Source organism: Lipotes vexillifer, unplaced genomic scaffold (assembly GCF_000442215.2).
Source record: "Lipotes vexillifer unplaced genomic scaffold, Lipotes_vexillifer_v1.1 scaffold634, whole genome shotgun sequence".
Taxonomy (NCBI): Eukaryota; Metazoa; Chordata; class Mammalia; order Artiodactyla; family Lipotidae; genus Lipotes; species Lipotes vexillifer.
The window spans coordinates 423,016-445,069 of record NW_006781096.1 but is presented as its reverse complement, the minus strand read 5'-3'; the positions used below and the strand labels follow the sequence as shown (position 1 = coordinate 445,069).

The 22,054-nt window shown below is 41.2% G+C and overlaps 1 protein-coding gene across 1 annotated transcript; it reads left to right on the top strand.

The window, feature by feature from the left end:
• Positions 1 to 7,290: 7,290 nt before the first annotated feature.
• On the top strand, positions 7,291 to 21,789 carry SRP9 (signal recognition particle 9). Its single transcript, XM_007454473.1, has 3 exons — positions 7,291 to 7,405; positions 11,537 to 11,605; positions 21,439 to 21,789. The coding sequence occupies exons 1-3, from the start codon at positions 7,334 to 7,336 to the stop codon at positions 21,556 to 21,558; spliced, it is 261 nt and encodes an 86-aa protein (XP_007454535.1). The 5' UTR covers positions 7,291 to 7,333; the 3' UTR covers positions 21,559 to 21,789.
• Positions 21,790 to 22,054: the final 265 nt, after the last annotated feature.

Here is a 22,054-nt window from a genome sequence, read left to right as displayed (position 1 = left end):
GGGGGGGCGGGCGGGGGGTGGGGGGGGGGAATTCTGACCTTTTTTCCCCAGCGACTTGGGTTTGCATTTCATTTTAATCAGCTTCAGAGGAAACTGACAAGGCAGGAGCCTCGGAATCTCAGTGCCCCCTGCCATTGGCCTCTGGTCTCCAGAGCACAGCGGCCAGGGTTGGGCAGCATCTGACCTGGCCTGACCCACCTTCCCCCAGAGGAGGCAATACTGAGGGTGGCCTTTCTGATCCCCAAGGCTCAATGGGAGCCTGTTCTCTCTCAACACCCTTGGACAAAACAAGGCTTTCCCCCCCTTGTTTGTTGAGGTGTTTTCATTCTGCTTGAAATCTGTTTCACCTTAAAGGGAGAATTACCTGCCCAAAGTATGGCAATGTTAGCATCCTTGGCTTGGGGTTCAACTGGGGCAGCGAGAGACAGCCTCCATGAACTCTGCCACATGCCTGGGGGATGGCTTTGTTGGTGAGGGTGGCATGAGGGTGCTAGCACAACCTTTGGTCTCTAAGCCCCTCTGAGCATGGCTCTGGGAAGGGGCTTTGTTTCTTAGGGTGACTTCTATCTCGGCCTGTGTCCCTCCCTCCATCCCTCCCTTTCCTACCCGGAGCCCGCAGCCTCAAGGTGATCCTTACTGTTCCTATGCAGCTCTGGGGGGGCTTCTGATCACAGAATCTGGGAGTGCTGGATGTGGGTCCTGGAGGTCAGCTCTGGGCTTCATACAGTCACACTCTTTGTCTTTACCTCCTGACCACCCCTCCCCCCCAAACACCTGGGAGGGCAGGGGATGCTTAGACCTGTTTGAATCCCCATCAGTATTTGTTTCTGTCTCCAGTTTTGATTATTTACAAACTTGCCTTATCCCTGTAGCCTGCTCTGCTCTCATTAGCGTGTAAGCTTTTCACGCACATCTTTGTTTTCAGTGTAGAACACCTGGTAGCGTGACTGACAGGGAAGAGGTGCTCGATAAGTAATGAATGAATTAAACTGGGTTGGAAGTTCCTGGCAATTGAGTAAGAGCTGAGGCTTTCTCCGGAAAGGAAAAGTTGAGATTGAGCAAAAGGTAACAAAGCGCACCAGTAACCTCCTCAGCTAAACTAGGGGTATGTGCTGCATGGGGACCATGAAAAGGCTGAAGTTAGCAGTCAGGGACCCGTCTCCGTGTGACCGTCTGCACACCACTGCCCTCCGCCGGACACTGGGCTAAAGCTGCCCCCGACCTGCAGCTGCGTCAGGATGTCCTCAGGTTTCCTTCCCTCCCTGTTCTGGATCCAACTCCTGGGCAAACCGGTTTCTCAGTTGCCTTCTCTTACCAGGTTTGTTACACTCTGCTCTGCCTTGAATCCATGAGACCTGGGAAGGCACAAGAGGAACAGCGGCTTCTTTGACTCCGGTGTATCGTGGGTTCCACAAATGCTTATTGCATGAAAGTCAACATAGTAACGCGCAGTTCCTGGCGTGCCAGCAGCACTGTGGACTGTCATTATGATTGTTAAGTAAGAAGCCACTTAAGAACCTACTCCTATTCGTAGCCTACAACCACTATGGTGCTGACAGGTTTTAGAAGACAACCGAGGAGAACAAAAAGCTCCAAGGAAAGAATTTGAAAACAATCAGTCATTTCTAACTTAAAAACAACAACAGACCTTCCTCCTTAGGGGAAAGAGAGGAACAGGAGAGTAAACACATGTATCTCCAAATCTTGTGGAATGGACTGCTCTCTGCTGTACTGTGACACATTTTCTGTCTTTAATTGTAGGTATTGGTGAATTTGCCTAATTATCTCTGCCCCTGACCTCACTAGCTTCTAAATATTTTGCCCAACACAATCACTGGCCCTTGAAAGGTCTGCAATACATAGGTATTGAATTGCTGGCAGTCAAATATAGTATATGAGTGGCTAATAATTTGCTAAATGGCAACAGTAAAATAAGTTTAAAAGCAGGCATCACATTTATGGCTTATAAATTGCTTCAATTTGCTGAAAAATTGTTTTCATCTCCCAAAATTAAACTCCGGGGTTAGCCCTGGGGTCTGGCAGGCTTTTGGATATATGGATCTGAAGCTCAGGAAAGAAGCCTGGACTAAGCAGCATGGAGGAGGAAGTGAAAACCCAAAGAACGACAGAAAGAACTACAGAGAGTGCAATCAAAGTCTGGTATCTTGGGGCCCAGTGCTGAAGTGCTGAAGGGCCAAAAGGGCACAGGAGGCTAAGACAGAGCCAGAGTGGGAAAAGCCAGAAAGGTCGAAGGAGGAGTACGGAATGATGGAGTCAAAAAAGCCAAGCAGCTGGGAAATTGTAAGGATTACGGGGTGGTCCGTGGCCTCAGATGCAGCTGAACAATCTGGTCAAGAAAAGATTGAGAGCTGTCTGCTGGATTGGGAAATATGAAGGTCACTAGTGACCCTGAGAGCAGTTGCTGACCTCGTGAAAGCAACTTCAGTTGAGGGGTGTGGTGGGGACAGAGTGGAAGACACTGTAGTGGGAATGGAATCGAATGGGAGGCAAGGACAAGAAAACAATCACAGGAGGCAACCAATGCAGGCGAAAGAACAAAGGCTTTTGGTTTTGACCTTGCACCCAGGCTGGGCTCCACCCATCCAGCTTCCCTACTGCCACTAGTGACATGTTCTAAAAATCAAAATTAATCATACCACTTCCTGTTGTTATTAACATCTGCTAGCTTGCCAGTTGCTGAACAGTGGAGAGCAGAGTCCAGTGCCAATCTGTTTAGTATACTTTATTTCTCAGACTTGGTTTCTTCATCACTTGTAAAGGAGAGTCGCACAGGTCCATAATCCCTTATCCAAAATCCTTGGAGACACCTATCTTTCGGAATTCACAGCTTGCTGGATTCTAGAAAGGTAATGTGGTACACATGCCATATATTACATAATACCTCCAGAAGAGACTAGTCTCCACCCTATAATCAAATACACCAACTTGGACAAATAAAGACTACAAATAGCCTTATGAGAGGGCAGGTCAAGTTTTCCACCAAGATATCAAGATACTTCTGTTTTTCAGAGCTTTTCAGATTTTCGGAATTATGATAAGGGCTCGTGGACCACCCTCACAGGGTTGTTTTAGTGCTCAAATGAGATACGTGTGCGAAGATGAAGCCAAAAGGATAACCACAAAGGGTGCAGAGACCCTGCTCTTCCTGACTCTGGGAATGAAAGGAATTTTTCTTTTGTGACGTGCAAGTGTGAGCAGTTTATAAAGGACACTCTTTGATAGCCCTTCGGAAGCTATTTCTCCACAGCTGGAAAGAATAACCTACTTTAAAGAATGCACCCAAGTGCGGCTGGGAACATCCCTTCTTCCTCATCCTGTTTTCTCTCTCTCTTTAGGGGCTGGGCTGGGCTAAGCTCGGGAGATACTGGAACTCATCATGGGAACCCTCACAATGGAAATCACTTCTTTATTGTCACCCTGCCTTCTAAGCTGTGATCTCGATGAGGCAGGGACGAGGTCTTTCTTGTTCACTGCTGGGTCTCCAGTGCCTAGCACAGCTCCTGGTGCTTGATATGCCCAGGGTGGGCACTTGATATATGTTTTGCTGAATTGAATTGATCTCTTATGTTCCTCATTGTGATGAATGCAAAGTTGGCATTGTCTTCACTCCCATTGTTTTCACCTTCAGGCAAAAACCCCTCCTCCCGGAGGGTCATTATTTCTGACTCTGCCCTCTCTGCCTGGTTCTTTATGGCTCCCCCAACCCTGTTCTCATTAACTGAGGATTTGGGCCGCTGGCTCACAGCCTTCTCCTACATCCTATCCCCTTTCTTACTCATATGTGACTTTGATCCTAGTATGGACAACCCGGGAACCATTCTCCTCCAAAATGTTAAACCCCAATATCTCATCTGACCATAACTTCAGTTCCTCTTTCCTATTATATTACGTTCAGATTTCCTAGAGACCTGGTCCCTTAAACTCTCTCTTTTGACCCAATTAATTATCCCATGATTTATCACTTCAACTGCTCTCTTGCCTGTACCTTCAATATTTTTGTCCCCTTGTCCTTCTGCCTTGCATACCCTGCAAATCCCTCCTATCTGCCATTTCCATTCTAAGACCCAAGCTTCTGGATGGTGCTGGAGACCATCCAGATTGGGGCAGATGTGCAGATTGGGGCAATTCCCAGGGTATGATCTACAGTTTCAGCTGGGCCTTCAACTCTGTTTGACATACTTTTTTTGTAAGTTTCTGGTCTGCTTCCTTACTCATTTCGCACAATGGCTTTTCTAAATCTTCTCAAGGCTCCAAACCCACTCTTGCCCTCCTGTCTTAGAAGATGGCCTTGCCTCTTAGGTGGCAAAGAAAGTTTACCTTCTTGTCCTCGTATCTACATATTCACCTGTATCCTTACCCACCTTACCCTCCTTCCCCACCACCTCAAAGGCAATGGTGAATCTTCTGTTTTCATACATCTGTGCCTTTAGTCCTCCCCTTCATGTTTCCCCTGAAATCTTGCTTTCCTCTTTCTCTTGTATTTTTTAATCTTTCCATCTCTTACAATTCCTTCTCTGAAAGTTATAAACAGGCACAAAATCTTTCCATCTTAAACAATAACACTTTCTCTACCGGTGTCTTTGGGCCATCTTCTTACCTCCTCTTCTTTTTTTTATTTTTATTTTTATTTATTTAACATCTTTATTGGAATATAATTGCTTTACATGTTGTGTTAGTTTCTACTGTATAACAAAGCGAATCAGCTATACGTATACATATATCCCCATATCCCCTCCCTCTTGCGTCTCCCTCCCACCCTCCTTATCCCACTCCTCTAGGTGGTCACAAAGCACCGAGCTGATCTCCCTGTGCTATGCGGCTGCTCCCCACTAGCTATCTGTGTTATATCTGGTAGTGTATATATGTCCATGCCACTCTCTCGCTTTGTCCCAGCTTACCCTTCCCCCTCCCCGTGTCCTCAAGTCCATTCTCTATGTCTGTGTCTTTATTCCTGTCCTGCCCCTAGGTTTGTCAGAACCATTGTTTTTTTTTTTTTAGATTCCATATATATGCGTGAGCATACGGTATTTGTTTTTCTCTTTCTGACTTACTTCACTCTGTATGACAGACTCTAGGTCCATCCACCTCACTACAAATAACTCAATTTCATATCTTTTTATTTACTTCCTCTTCTGTTTGTGGTTAAGCTCTTATAAAGGAGAGTATAAAGCAACTGCCTTCACTGTTCTACCTCTTCAGCCTCTTTCAGCCAGTTCTACTCAAACCCCAGTCTGACTGAGGGTTCTCTGGCTGAGGGTCGCCAATGGCCTCCCAATGACTACAATCAGTGGACTCATTTTTGTTCTCTTTGTACTCGCTCCCTACCCGCCATCTGACACCACTGACTACTCCCTCCTCAAAACCTTCTCCCCGCCACTTCCCAGACGCTCCTGGTCTCCTTTTATCCCTCTGATAATTTCTGCTTCGCCCCCTTTGCGAACTCTACTGGCTCTCTCTAACCCTTTGTACATGTGGCTGTTTCGCAAGCTTTGTCCTTAGTCTTCTCTTCTTGTGCTGTGTCCTCTCCCCAGGAAGGCTCAACTAAGACCTATCTGCTGATGACTCCTATTTCATACAGCTCCTGGAGTTACCGATGGAGATACCCAGCTAAGCTACCAGACATCTTCACCTGGATGTCCCAAAGATATTTCAAACTCATCAAGTTCACAGCTGGACTCATTGTCTTCCCCAATCTCCCCCAGACCTTTTCTTCTTCCCTTTCCCCTGCATCAGTCAATGGCATCACCACCTCCACTGGCCCAGGAGTCATTCTACTTTTTCCTCTCCTGCATACCCCACATCATTCACTGAGTAAATCTCAAAACTGTTTCCTCCTCTCCATTCCTAAGCTAGTGCCTTAATTCAGATCCATGGCTTTTTTTTTTTTTTTTTTGTAAAATATTGGCTATATTCCTTGTGCTGTACAATATATCCTTTAAAAAATTTTTTTGGAGTATAGTTGTTTTACAATGTAGTCTTAGTTTCAGGTGCACAGCAAAGTGAATCAGTTGTACATATACAATATATCCACTCTTTTTTAGATTTCTTTTCCCATATAGGTCACTACATAGTACTGAGTAGAGTTCCCTGTGCTATACAGTAGGTCCTTTTTAGTTATCTATATGCCTGTATTACTGCATGAGCATCTTAAGAGGTCTCCCCATCTCCAGGTTTGCCACTTCACTTCAGTCTTTGTGTGAAGCTGGAGCCCTATCATATGCAAATCAGCTTAAATCCCTTGCATGGGCAGGAAAACTAGAGTGACAGAAAGCAGATCAGTGATTGTCTGGGGTTAGGGGTGCAGGTGGTGGGACTGAATATAAAGAAGCATAAGGGAACTATTCTGGAGATAGAGATGTTCCTTATCTTGATTGTGATATCTGGTATATGGGCATATACCCATATTTTAATATATAAATGTGTGTGTGTGTCAAAATGCATCAACCTGTACATTTAAAACTGGTGTGTTTCATTGTACAAAAAAATATTCTTCAATAAACTTGATTAAAGAAAAATACCCTTCTAAATCACTCCATTGCCTGGAGAACAAAGTTCAAATGTCTTCTCCTGGCTTAAGTGATGACACGATTTCTTCCCTTGATTCTTTTCTTCCCCCATCCCCCAAATACCTATCACATTAAATACACTACAGATCTAAAGTGGGCCTAGATATCCTGCCCCACCTTGCCCACCTGTTGGACATCCACCATGTTTATCTAGATTCGGCTTGTGCCATCACTATAGCATCCCTCCACCCACACGTGATTACTCTTCCTTTGTGCTCTACTAACCCGACATAAATATCCATCACATTAAGTTTTCGGTTGCATTCTTGTGTTTATGTCTCCTCTCTCTTTTACTAAGCTGTAGGTGTGACAGCTGGACCCTAATGTCTCCATTCTTGTAGCTCCAGCGCTTATCACTAAGCCGCTCAATGTTTGCTGAAGAAACCTGGGCTTTACCATTGCAGTCCCGCCCAAAGAACAGCGGGACAGATTCTCCTCCAGTCCTACAGGGGGCGCTGTGGCAACCTCCATCGTCTCCTCGCTATCCACTTCTCTGGACCAGCTCTCAGAGCCACACGCTCGGGGCTCCACCTCCTACTTGGCAACATCCCTCCTTTCCATTGGGCGACGGCGGTCCGGGCCGTCCAATGGAACGAGGCGTTGGTGCGAAGAGGCGCCACCATCGTTGAGCGGCTGGGTCTCTGCTGCAGTAGGTGGCTGCGAGAGGTAGGGAGGTAGGTGGGCTGCGTCGCGTCGCCTCAGGTCCGTAGCTTTGCCTCCCTCTCCTGTTCTGCCGCGGGCCGAGGATGCCGCAGTACCAGACCTGGGAGGAGTTCAGTCGCGCAGCGGAGAAGCTCTACCTCGCAGACCCTATGAAGGTAAATCACTGGAGGGGCCAGTGCCTCTGTCCCAGCCCCCGGTCAGGATAACTTCTCTGCCGTCCGCTCGGCCTCCGAAGCTTCTCCAGCATCCTAGTAGGTGCTGTGAGTGAGGAGAGACGGACCCCGCCAAGTCCGCTTGTTCCTCCCTTATTAACGGCCCGATGAAGCCCTGAAACGGGCAAGATCGGGGTCATTTCAGGGCCCTTAGGTAGCTTTCCTCCGCCCCCAATCCCTGAACATCCCTTATGGCTGTCGTTGGTTTACGTGTCTCTAAGGGCAGGGCTCCTCCTCCTGCAGTTTCGACCTTCTGTCCCTCAGCTGTTTTGGTGCCCTTGTCCCATACTACCTTGTGTAAGATAAAACGGTTATGTTTTTCTGCCACCGCAGAGAAATTTTGGAAAGACCCCAGTTTGGAGGCATCTACAGCCATTAGCTTAGTGGTTCTTAATCTTTTGGAGGTCAGTGCCTTTTTGAGAACACGAGATGCTTGCACCCTTTTCTCAGAAAAATCCACTTGTACGTAGAAGTTTGTAAACAATTTTAGAGGGCCCGTGGATCCCTGTAATTCATGCATGGCCCCCACAAAAATTATAATAAGTGAGTGTCAGAGGTTAGCTTATTATTAAAAAGCAAAGAAGTCGCAAGGATGAGAATATAGCATTTGGGTCTTGACTTTTCTTCCTCTCGGGTTTTTATTTATGTTATTGTCATCTAAATAATATGTGAAGCAGCTCCCTGTTAATTAGAAATTTTGCTAGCGGGACTTCCCCGGTGGCGCAGTGATTAAGAATCTTCCTGCCAGTGAATGGGACACGGGTTCCATCCCTGGTCTGGGAAGATCCCACATGCCGAGGAGCAAGTAAGCCCCTGAGCCACAACTACTGAGCCCACGTACTGCAACTACTGAAGCCCGCGCGCCCAGAGCCCTGCTTCGCAACATGAGAAGCCACTGAGATGAGAAGCCCGCACACCACAATGAAGACCCAATGCAGCCAGAAAAAAAAAAAAAAAATCCTGCTAGCTTTTTAGACCTAGATAAGTAACAAGAAGCTGTAAAACATTCTTAGTTTCATTCTTTGCAATACAAAGATGTAATAATAACAAATTATGAAATGAGTTAGATATTTTTGAAATTGAGTACTTTGTTTATGACACAATTTCTGGCTCCATTTGGTAGATTTTTTTGTAGGGCCATCTGTTTCTTTAAGCAGTACACCATGAGGACAATACAGGATTTTTGTCCAGAAGTACCCACAGTGTAAACTAAAAATATTTGAAAAGATAGTAAAGAATATACAAATTCACATCAAGAGTAATCATATTTTAAGAATGTGGTCATTCTTAGGGAAAATGAAAATAAAATGGTAATTACAGAGCATTGCTGTGAACAAGGCATGTCTAGTATAGGCAAGAGAGCGAGAATCTTTGAGCTCTTTCCCCAATCAGAAAATTCCAGTGGCCTAAAAACTTGTGCCTTCTTATGATAGCCTTGCACTAGTTAAAAACTAGTGATTTTTTTGATTGGAATGTGAGGGGATGAGTGGGGAGAGACTGACAGTTATATTGAGTACCTTGTATGTGACAGACATTTTATATATATATTTATTTGTATAATTTATGTGAACAATTAAGACAGCTCCTTGAGGTAGATGAGTAAACAATCTTAGATACACTAAATGATTTGCTTAGTCTCTAAGAAATGAAGCTAAAATTTGAACCCACGTCTCTAAACCCCATGTTCATGCTATTCCTACTGGTCCATACTGCTGGGACTAAAAAAGAAAAGAAATTTTGTCAGAACTCTTTGGGATCTGTTTTACAGAATTCTGTCTTCTCTCCCTGTTGATTACATCCATCACCTTTTACCATTCTCTGTTGCATCTGCTCTAACTGAAGATGGCATTATTTCTGGACCACTCTCATACCACAGCTATCTAAAACACAAAAATTGAATTCTCAGTTTCCTGCTTTAAACCTGGTTCTTCATTGATTGCTGGTAGACATCCGGACTCCCAGTCTCCAGTCTGACCCTCTCTCCAGTCTTGCTGGCTTTGTCTTCCACCATTTCCGCCATACTCAGCCCTAGTCTCATGAAGCTACATAATGTATCATATCTTCAGATTGCCACTTCAGCTTTTCTCCTAACTTCTTCCCTAAAAGAAAAAAAGAAATGCATTTCTGAAGCCATCTCTATAAAGCCTTTTTACACTTCCTCTTCTCCCAATCTAAATTACTTGCGTCCTCTTTTAACATTTTACCTGTATATGCCTTTATAGGGCTTAATTTATGTTGTCTTATGTTTTGATTATTTTGCTTGGTTGAATTCAAAGTTCCTAAGAAAGCAAGAACCTTGATTTCTTTTTCTCTCTTAGTGGCATCTGACATGGTAACTTAGGTGCTCCCTACGTTACAAAATGGACTCTCTTGTAGTACCACAGACCTTTTAACTCTCATTTCTCCTACTCGCCAGTAAGTATTCTTTTAAGTGAGAGTTAAAACTTTCCGTAGTTGTCATGCTTAGTATATTTTTTAGTTTCAGTTTCCTTTTGTTTCCGGAGGACTGAATTTTTTTAAATACGTAAAACTGATTTTAATAGCTCAATAAATAGAATCAGGTAGTCTAAAGGTACTTAACCTAGTTGTCATTATTTATACCTACTTAAGTGCTTGGTGCGTTCCCTTTCCTCCCTCACCAAGACAAATCTCAGGGTGGTATGACTATTTTTTTTGCAATCCCAGGAGAGCAGAGAGCATAATGGGAAAAGCTGTAGGAAAAGCTCTAATAGCCCTTTTTATCTAGTTTCCAGAATTGTCTTGAGGGTCCTGTGCTACACTGTAACCATTTTAAAATTATGTTCCTGTTTTGGCTTATAGATACTTAGCACTTTTTAAAACAGCTAGCTAAAACTAAACAAGAGTTATTTATTTTGGTTAACAAGAAACTTGACTCTGCTGCAGTACACTTTTGAATCCATCATTTAAAGTAGTAAAAATAATGTTCATGGAAGTTGTAAACTCTATTGGGAGATGTCTTCTTTTATTGGAATATCGTAATACCTAAATCATTTTCTTGGCTTCCTAACTGTAGAATACCAAACAACAAAAAGTGCTGTGTAGCATGGCACTCAATATAGGAGTTATTCTGGATTTAGAAAGTTGTTGATGGAGACATCATGTTGTGCCATCATGATAAAGATGTGATTTCGCTGAGTAACTTAGCCTGAGTCCACCTCCTGAGAGCCATGGGAAAATGGAAAGTATGAACTGCAACTGCAGGGCTCTTTCCTGGGGAATGGATTTGAACTGAACTAGCCATTTCTGTTATTTTTTTCCCCTTCTTTGCCTATCATTCATCTGTGGCTAGGTGTGTTGGTATTGTAGGGGAGAAACATCTTTCTCCTTTACTCTCTTAGGTGTTATGACTGGGGCTCTGCAAATTAACAAGTAGAAACATACATAGCACAGAAGTTCACAAAGAAATGTGAACTGAGGAATTTAGGACCTTTATGCCATCTTAACAAAGGGTGGGAAAGAGGCTGGACAAAGGAAAAGAGGTTTGGGGCTTCTGGGAGGGGGTAAGTTGTGAGAAGGTGACTAGGAAATGTATGGGAAATAAGAGTTGTTTAGTAAGGTTTGTTAGGGAACAAACCTTGTTCTCTTCCCAGGGAGAGGGAAACACCTTTACAACTGGAAACTTACATCACCTTTACAAAGGTTAATTTATGTCCTGCTTTTGGCCAGAAAGGGCAGAGAGCTAATCTCCTTCAGCTCAGAGCATTCCTTATGCCCAAGTGGTATACTTTGAGGTGGCAAGCTGTGAATACCCTTCAGTATATTATTCTTACTGGCAAGAAATGCCAAACCACCTTAAGAGTCTCACAGGCTCTCTGAATATGGATGTGTCTTGGGAATTTTCAGTACATCTCTTCAAAGTCTTAAAAAATTGCAGCAATAGAAATGAACAAAATGCTGTTTTCCCGCATTTCAATAATAAGTTTACAGTAAAGGTGCCTTTAGATGTTTTGGCTATTAATTCTAGAAGGATCCATTTTAGCCCAGCTGAAGACTAAATTATTTATGAGAAATGTCTCTGACTTCACTGTTTCTAAATATGTATTTTTATTTCAGGCACGTGTGGTTCTCAAATATAGGCATTCTGATGGGAGTTTGTGTATTAAAGTAACAGATGATTTAGTTGTAAGTATACATTTTTATTTGTTGCATACTTTCAGATTTGTTTGAGTTAACCATTTGTTTGAAATTATTTACATAGAATTTATGCAGATCACCCATTAGGATGCTTATTTCACATTTCATTCCCAAGTCAAGAACATTGGTCTGGAAGCTTTTTTTTTTTTTTTTTTTTACATCTTTATTGGAGTATAATTGCTTTACAATGGTGTGTTAGTTTCTGCTTTATAACAAGGTAAATCAGTTATACATATACGTATGTTACCATATCTCTTCCCTCTTGCATCTCCCTCCCTCCCACCCTCCCCATCCCACCCCTCTAGGTGGTCACAAAGCACTGAGCTGATCTCCCTGTGCTATGCGGCTGCTTCCCACTAGCTATCTGTTTTACTTTTGGTAGTGTATATATGTCCATGCTACTCTCTCACTTTGTCACAGCTTATTCTTCCCCCTCTCCATATCCTCAAGTCCATTTTCCAGTAGGTCTGTGTCTTTATTCTCGTCTTACCCCTAGGTTCTTCATGACCTTTTTTGTTTTCTTAGATTCCATATATATGTGTTAGCATATGGTATTTGTCTTTCTCTTTCTGACTTACTTCACTCTGTATGACAGACTGTAGGTCCATCTACCTCACTACAAATAACTCAATTTCGTTTCTTTTTATGGCTGAGTAATATTCCATTGTATGTATGTACCACGTCTTCTCTATCCGTTCATCTGATGATGGACACTTAGGTTGTTTCCATCTCCTGGCTGTTTTAAGTAGAGCTGCAATGAACATTTTGGTATATGACTCTTTTTTAATTATGGTTTTCTCAGGGTATATGCCCAGTAGTGGGATTGCTGGGTCATATGGTAGTTCTATTTGTAGTTTTCTAAGGAACCACCATACTGTTCCCCATAGTGACTGTACCAATTCACGTTCCCACCAGCAGTGCAAGAGTGTTCCCTTTTCTCCACACCCTCTCCAGCATTTATTGTTTCTAGATTTTTTGATGATGGCCATTCTGACCGGTGTGAGATGATATCTCATTGTAGTTTTGATTTGCATTTCTCTAATGATTAATAATGTTGAGCATTCTTTCATGTGTTTGTTGGCAATCTGTATATCTGCTTTGGAGAAATGTCTGTTTAGGTCTTCTGCCCATTTTTGGATTGGGTTGTTTGTTTTTTTGTTATTGAGCTGCGTGAGCTGCTTGTAAATTTTAGAGATTAATCCTTTGTCAGTTGCTTCATTTGCAAAAATATTCTCCCATTCTGAGGGTTGTCTTTTAGTCTTGTTTATGGTTTCCTTTGCTGTGCAAAAGCTTTGAAGTTTCATTAGGTCCCATTTGTTTATTTTTGTTTTTATTTCCATTTCTCTAGGAGGTGGGTCAAAAAGGATCTTGCTGTGATTTATGTCAGAGTGTTCTGCCTATGTTTTCCTCTAAGAGTTTGAAAGTGTCTGGCCTTACATTTAGGTCTTTAATCCATTTTGAGCTTATTTTTGTGTATGGTGTTAGGGAGTGTTCTAATCTCATACTTTTACATGTATCTGTCCAGTTTTCCCAGCGCCACTTATTGAAGAGGCTGTTCTTTCTCCACTGTGCATTCCTGTCTCCTTTATCAAAGATAAGGTGACCATATGTGCGTGGGTTTATCTCTGGGCTTTCTATCCTGTTCCATTGATGTATATTTCTGTTTTTGTGCCAGTACCATACTGTCTTGATTACTGTAGCTTTGTAGTATAGTCTGAACTCAGGGAGCCTGATTCCTCCAGCTCCGTTTTTTGTTCTCAAGATTGCTTTTGCTATTCGGGGTCTTTTGTGTTTCCATACAAATTGGGAAATTTTTTGTTCTAGTTCTGTGAAAAATGCCAGTGGTAGTTTGATAGGGATTGCATTGAATCTGTAGATTGCTTTGGGTAGTAGAGTCATTTTCACAATGTTGATTCTTCCAATCCAAGAACATGGTATATGTCTCCATCTATTTGTATCATCTTTAATTTCTTTCATCAGTCTCTTAAAATTTTCTGCATACAGGTCTTTTGTCTCCTTAGGTAGGTTTATTCCTAGATGTTTTATTCTTTTTGTTGCAGTGGTAAATGGGAGTGTTTTGTTGATTTCACTTTCAGATTTTTCATCATTAGTGTATAGGAATGCCAGAGATTTCTGTGCATTAATTTTGTATCCTGCTACTTTACCAAATTCATTGATTAGCTCTAGTAGTTTTCTTGTAACGTCTTTAGGATTCTCTATGTATAGTATCATGTCATCTTCAAACAGTGACAGCTTTACTTCTTCTTTTCCGATTTGGATTCCTTTTATTTCCTTTTCTTCTCTGATTGCTGTGGCTAAAACTTCCAAAACTATGTTGAATAAGAGTGGTGAGAGTGGGCAACCTTGTCTTGTTCCTGATCTTAGTGGAAATGGTGTCAATTTTTCACCATTGAGGACGATGTTGGCTGTGGGTTTGTCGTATATGGTCTTTATTATGTTGAGGAAAGTTCCCTCTATGCCTGCTTTCTGCAGGGTTTTTATCATAAATGGGTGTTGAATTATGTTGAAAGCTTTCTCTGCATCGATTGAGATGATCATATGGTTTTTCTCCTTCAATTTGTTAATATGGTGTATCACGTTGATTGATTTGCGTATATTGCATTCCTGGACTAAACCCCACTTGATCATGGTGCATGATCCTTTTAATGTGCTGTTGGATTCTGTTTGCTAGTATTTTGTTGAGGAGTTTTGCATCTATGTTCATCAGTGATATTGGCCTGTAGTTTGCTTTCTTTGTGACATCCTTGTGTGGTTTTGGTATCAGGGTGATGGTGGCCTCGTAGAATGAGTTGGGGAGTGTTCCTCCCTCTGCTATATTTTGGAAGAGTTTGAGAAGGATAGGTGTTAGGTCTTCTGTAAATGTTTGCTAGAATTCGCCTGTGAAGCCATCTGGTCCTGGGCTTTTGTTTGTTGGAAGATTTTTAATCACAGTTTCAATTTCAGTGCTTGTGATTGGTCTGTTCGTATTTTCTACTTCTTCCTGATTCAGTCTTGGCAGGTTGTGCATTTCTAAGAATTTGTCCTTTTCTTCCAGGTTGTCCATTTTATTGGCATAGAGTTGCTTGTAGTAATCTCTCATGATCCTTTGTATTTCTGCAGTGTCAGTTGTTACTTCTCCTTTTTCATTTCTGATTCTATTGATTTAAGTCTTCTCCCTTTTTTTCTTGATGAGTCTGGCTAATGGTTTATCAATTTTGTTTATCTTCATTTATTTCTCATCTGATCTTTATGATTTCTTTCCTTCTGCTAACTTTGGGTTTTTTTGTTCTTCTTTCTCTAATTGCTTTAGGTGCAAGGTTAGGTTGTTTATTCAAGATGTTTTCTGTTTCTTAAGGTAGGATTGTATTGCTCTAAACTTCCTTCTTAGAACTGCTTTTGCTGTATCCCATAGGTTTTGGGTTGCAACTTTCAGCTTCTTCTCAATAGGAACCTAGCATAGATCCTTAACTATGCAAAGGTTGTCAACCTTGACATATAAAGATTCGCCTGGGTTTAGCCTCCATGTGTTTGTATTTTTTACAGATCTTTTCCTGTAATTGATATCTAGTCTCATGGCGTTGTGGTCGGAAAAGATACTTGATACAATTTCAATTTTCTTAAATTTACCAAGGCTTGATTTGTGACCCAAGATATGATCTATCCTGGAGAATGTTCCATGAGCACTTGAGAAAAATGTGTATTCTGTTGTTTTTGGATGGAGTGTCCTATAAATATCAATTAAGTCCATCTTGTTTAATGTATCATTTAAAGCTTGTGTTTCCTTATTTATTTTCATTTTGGATGATCTGTCCATTGGTGAAAGTGGGGTGTTGAAGTCCCCTACTATGAATGTGTTACTGTCGATTTCCCCTTTTATGGCTGCTAGTTTTTGCCTTATGTATTGAGGTGCTCCTATGTTGGGTGCATAAATATTTACAATTGTTATATCTTCTTCTTGGATCGATCCCTTAATCATTATGTAGTGTCCTTCTTTGTCTCTTGTAATAGTCTTTATTTTAAAGTCTATTTTGTCTGATATGAGAATTGCTACTCAAGCTTTCCTTTGGTTTCCATTTGCATGGAATATCTTTTTCCATCCCCTCACTTGCATTCTGTATGTGTCTGTGGGTCTGAAGTGGATCTCTTGTAGACAGCGTATATATGGGTCTTGTTTTTGTATCCATTCAGCCAGTCTGTGTCTTTTGGTGGGAGCATTTAATCCATTTACATTTAAGGTAATTATCCATATGTATGTTCCTATTCCCATTTTCTTAATTGTTTTGGGTTTGTTATTGTAGGTCTTTTCCTTCTCTTGTATTTCTTGCCTAGAGAAGTTCCTTCCTTTAGCATTTGTTGTAAAGCTGGTTTGGTGGTGCTGAACTCTCTCAGCTTTTGCTTGTCTGTAAAGGTTTTAATTTCTCCATCAAATCTGAATGAGATCCTTGCTGGGTAGAGTAATCTTGGTTGTAGGTTTTTCTCCTTCATCACTTTAATATGTCCTGCCACTCCCTTCTGGCTTGCAGAGTTTCTGCTGAAAGATCAGCTGTTAACCTTATGGGGATTCCCTTGTGTGTTATTTTTCCCTTGCTGCTTTTAATGTGTTTTCTTTGTATTTAATTTTTGACAGTTTGATTAATATGTGTCTTGGTGTGTTTCTCCTTGGATTTATCCTGTATGGGACTCTCTGCTTCCTGGACTTGATTAACTATTTCTTTTCCCATATTAGGGAAGTTTTCAGCTATAATCTCTTCAAATATTTTCTCAGTCTTTTTCTCTTCTTCCTATGGGGCCCCTATAATTCGAATGTTGGTGGGTTTAATGTCCCAGAGGTCTCTGAGACTGTCCTCAGTTCTTTTCACTCTTTTTTCTTTATTTTGCTCTGCAGTGGTTATTTCCACTATTTTATCTTCCAGGTCACTTATCTGTTCTTCTGCCTCAGTTATTCTGCTATTGATCCCTTCCAGAGTATTTTTAATTTCATTTATTGTGTTGTTCATTGTTGCTTGTTTCATCTTTAGTTCTTCTAGGTCCTTGTTAAATGTTTCTTGCATTTTCTCTATTTTATTTCCAAGATTTTGGATTGTCTTTACTATCATTATTCTGAATTCTTTTTCAGGTAGACTGCCTATTTCCTCTTCATTTGTTAGGTCTGGTGGGTTTTAACCTTGCTCCTTCATCTGCTGTGTGTTTTTCTGTCTTCTCATTTTGCTTGTCTTACTGTGTTTGGAGTCTCCTTTTTGCAGGCTGCAGGTTTGTAGTTCCCGTTGTTTTTGGTGTCTGTCCCCAGTGGCTAAAGTTGGTTCAGTGGGTTGTGTAGGCTTCCTGGTGGAGGGGACTAGTGCCTGTGTTCTGGTGGATGAGGCCGGATCTTGTCTTTCTGGTGGGCAGGTCCACGTCTGGTGGTGTGTTTTGGGGTGTCTGTGGACTTATTATGATTTTAGGCAGCCTCTCTGCTAATGGGTGGGGTTGTGTTCCTGTTTTGCTAGTTGTTTGGCATAGGGTGTCCAGCACTGTAGCTTCCTGGTCATTGAGTGAAGCTGGGTGTTGGTGTTGAGATGGAGATCTCTGGGAGAGTTTCGCCATTTGATATTACTTGGAGCTGGGAGGTCTCTTGTGGACCAGCTCTCCCACCTCAGAGGCACAGCACTGACTTCTGGCTGGAGCACCAAGAGCCTTTTCGTCCACACGGCTCTATTACTATCTTTTTGAACCACAGTGCTTGACAGAACAAAGCTTGGGAGTTGACTTGGTGCATAGTCAAGACTTCATTCAGTGTCAGGACATGAAGCAAATTCTCTGTTTCATCCTTGGATCTTAACAATTCAGTTCTTCCCTCACAGAAGTCCACCCGCTGGAGTGAAGGTTCTGAGCTCCATGTCGGGCTTCCCAACCTTCTAGTGTTGGAGGGTCTCCTGCAGAGGCGGGCAGTGGCTGTGACTCACCATGGGAACAAGGACACTGGCAGCAGAAGTTCTGGGAAGTACTCCTTGGCGTGAGCCCTCCCGGAGTCTGCCATTAGCCCCTGGAAGCTATTTTTATAGGCACTTGGAAAGATAATTCAACTTGCTTCATTAATGCAGTATGTTAAGTGTAGTTTAATAACTGCTCTCTTCGGACCCTAAGCAAGAGGAATGTAGAGACCAAAAGTGGATATGAGGGGTGAAGGTTTCTTTTTATGTGTGTGAGAAGTAAATAATGGTATTTGAACACAAGTTATAGGCTCTATAATTATATTTCTGACCTTCCCTGTCTGCTCACTCTTGTCTGTTCCTCACACCCCATTCATTCCTTACCCCTCTGCCATCTGGTTTCTGCATGAAGTCTTCCACTCAGACTGCTCTTGGTGAGAGCTCAGCAGCAGCCCCTTTATTTTCAAACCCAGTAGCCTCAGCAGTTCATATTTTATGTGACCTCCTGGCTGCTTTGGAGAAAACCACTTCTTGTAGAAATTATTATTTTGGCATCTGTGCTCCATTTTATCTTGTTTTTCTGTTTCATTCTTCTTTGCTAATTATTTCACTGATGTGCCCCCATAAATACTGGTTTCTCCAGGATTCTGTTCTTGATCTTTTCATACCACTTCTGGACCAACCCATTAAGTCCAGTACTGCCTGTGTCTGTCTGTTTCCAATTTTGTACCTTTAGCTCATATTTTTCTTTTGGCTTCCTGACTAGCTCTAAGTTGAGCATCCTGCCTCCTCTACTCATTAACATTAGCCTGTCTAGAATGGAACTCATCATATCTTATCAAACTGGCTCTTCTGTTTTTTCTGTTACTTGCACTGTCATCTACCTGCTTAGAAACCTGGGGATCATCTTTGGTCCCTTCCCTTCCCTCATTCTCACGTTAACTATTCCTTCATTTGAAAAACTTGTATTTTGATCCTCCGATAAGTTCCATACATTTTGCTGGGCATTTGCGAATTATTGATTCAAGCTCCCTCGTCTCATTTTCTGCCATGAACTCTCCATCTTGACTGCTAACCTCTTAACTTTAAGGGCTCAATGTCACTCACCTGGACTAGTAGAATAGGCTCTGTGTCCCTGCTTCCAGTTCATCCTTTAGTCGTCCTATGCTGCCCTGCCGGAGGGATTTCTAAAAATGCAAATTTGTTTGTTACTACCCTGCTTAAAAATCTTTAGTGGCCAAAAATAAAATCGTTAGTGGCTTCTCATCACTCATAATGTAAATTCCACCCTCATATCCTGTCTAATCTTCATCTTTTCAATGTTACTTAAGGGCTCCTTTCATATGCCATGATGTCTTAGGCCTCTGCGCTTTTTTTTTTTTTTTTGGTACGCGGGCCTCTCACTGCTGTGGCCTCTCCCACTGCAGAGCACAGGCTCCGGACGCGCAGACCCAGCGGCCATGGCTCACGGGCCCAGGCGCTCTGCGGCATGTGGGATCTTCCCGGACCGGGGCACAAACCCATGTCCCCTGCCTCGACAGGCGGATTCTCAACCACTGCACCACCAGGGAAGCCCAGCCTCTGCGCTTTTGAACAGTCTGTTTCCATCTCTGCAATATTGAATCCCACCCCTGCCCCAGTGTGACAAGCCTGCTGCTGCTTATCTTTCAAAACGCAGCTCAAAAGGATTGCTTCATCTCTTACTTTTATTTCTGCCTCTTTTTGTGCTGTGTCACAGTTGTCTTATCACATTTGACTTTTAATAGATTGTGAGCTTCAAAATAAAGATAGATCAGTAATATTCTTACCAGTATTTGTAGTGACTAGCATGGTGTCCTGACCCAGAGGGTACTTAGCAAACATTTTTTTTAATGGATTAATTCTTTAAAGGATTTAATAGTGACTTTAAAAATGACTTTTTGGTCATATATTTTACTATATTTGTGTTCAGGCTTCCATTGTGAGGTTGTGTGAAGTCGGATCTTTTAACGATTACCATGTCTTCCAAGAACCAATTGAGTTTGGTGAAGTAACTGTGAAAATGTGAAAAAGGAAGAATAAATTGAACTCTATTGTGCTAAACCTAGATTCAAGAGATATGAATCCTAGCTTAGCCATCTACCAGCATTTCATCCTGGGGAAAGTTCAGGCCAAAAGTTTTGGCTTTGGGGGCCATAATTTTCTTGTCTATGAAGTGCCACAGTGATAGTCTGCTTACCCAGTTGGGTTGTTGTGGAGTGTGAATGAAATATGTGGAAGTGCCTAGCACTAGTGCCTGCGCTTAGTAGATTCAGTAAATGTATACTTGAATCTCGAGCATTCACATTGAGAAAAATTTTACTTATGATTGTCGCAGAGTGAATAGATATATCTACTGAAGAGAAATTGGTATATCCTGCTTTAAAAATAGAGGAAAATGCAGAATTGAATTCAATACAAGAGGCTTTATCTCCAGATGATGACTTTTTGCCTCTGGTAATGATTAAATATAAGTTAAGGATTCATGGTAAGCAGTATTGGAAAGAACTTTATTTAAAATTGATGATTCCTTTGACAAGATCTAAATATGAAAAATACTTTTTGTTCCCTTTCTTAAAACTACTGAGAACTAGTCCACGTCTAGAAGGGACCAAAGATACCATCAAACCCATCCTCCTAAACAGTAAATATATGAATCAACTCCAACATAAAAATTTGTTTTCTAATGACTCTTAAAGAAAAGTTTGTATACTTCAGTAATTCATTTTAGTGGCTAATAATTCCTTCACAAAACTCGTCTTAGACTTCATTATTATCGTCATGGAGCTTTGACTTTTTAGTAGTCCCATTTATGCATCATTTTTTTCCAATGCCGTGACTGATTCATAATATTGTCTTCTGTGGACCTAAAATCTTTCTGTGTATTTTAATGAGAAGGTGTTTGTTCTTCTCACTAAACTGTAGTGAGAAGGTATTTGTTCTTCTACAAAACATATACTAAAATTGAAACGGTGGAGATGATTATGGCCGCTTTACAAAATTGTTAGACAAATTTGTACAATGCGTGGATAAAATTTTTTTAAGTAAGTGATTTAAAGGCTGTATGAATTCAGATCAGTTGGGCATGATGGGGTTGAACTCCAAAGTACTTAAGTTGATGAATATTACTGTAGGATCATGAAGTTCCCATTGTTTAAAACTCACGTGAATCTAAGATGGGCTAAAGAAAAATGGATCAGTGTTACAAGATGAAAAAAAGACTGCCAGCTTAAATTTGATAATTTTGAAGATTCTAGAACAAATGGTTTTATGGCCAACGATAAACAGATCTTAAGTATCTATCTAATGAAGAATTGAATTTATAGCAAGGAAGAATTTGGTTTGGTTTAAAAACTATAAGTAATGTCAGAAAATCAAGGTTGAATAGATTTATCTCGTTTGATTTAGGTAGCAACCAGCAGTAAGCAAGGGATTCCAGATTTTTTAAAAATTATCATTAACCCTCCCCCCCTCCCATTTCACAAATAGAGAAAGGGATCCTAAGATTTATATGCTTTTCCCACTGTAACTCAATCATTTATGACCAGATCCCAGGGAGAAAATATCTAATTCCAATCTTGAAGTCTTCTCATCAGACCATGGCAGAATTTGAATACATTATTCAACTGGTCATTTTTGAGAAGCTTCTAATAGAGTTCAGTTTGTTTTTTAACCACAGCAGTGGCATTTGAAATGTTATAAAATACTAAACTTAAGGAATGTCATTGTTGGGGACTTGGAAACTTGAATGTAATTTCTTTAGTATGACCTCCAGAGGAAGTAGAGCAAAACAGTGGTCGGAAGAGACTCAAAATTTTATCCAAGCATACGTTTGCTACGTCATTGATAATCTAGTTTTACATAGTTAATGTGTGCTTTTAAAATTTCTGACAGTGTTTGGTGTATAGAACAGACCAAGCTCAAGATGTAAAGAAGATTGAGAAATTCCACAGTCAACTAATGCGACTTATGGTGGCCAAGGAATCCCGCAGTGTTGCCATGGAAACAGACTGAATGGTTTGAAATGAAGACTGTTATGTTCCTAGGAAGTAAATATCTTTTGAATTTGAGAAAGTGTTGGGACAGAAAATACTTTGTGTAACTAAGTGGGCTATTCAGAAGCCAAGAGATCATTTTTTGTACTTTGTTTTTTAATGTTTACTTTAGAGAGCTAGGACTGTAAATGCTTTCAGTTAGAAAACCTTTATTTATTTTTGGAAATGGAACAAAGAATGGCTCTATCTTGGAAACTTTTTGCAGATTGTTTGATGTTAGGCAAAATAAATAATTACTCTCTGGTAAGTTTGTATCAGTAATTTGAAAATGAGATATCAAGAAAAGCCAATTCTTCCTTAAATTTAGTTAATCTGTCTTTAAAAGAAAAATTAAATGGAACCATTTTGCTGGATTGATATATTTCTTTTGGAGCATAAATTTTGTGCTGTTGATGACCAGCAGATACAAAATACGGTAACTGGAATTAACTGTGCACAGCAGTATAGCTGATTAT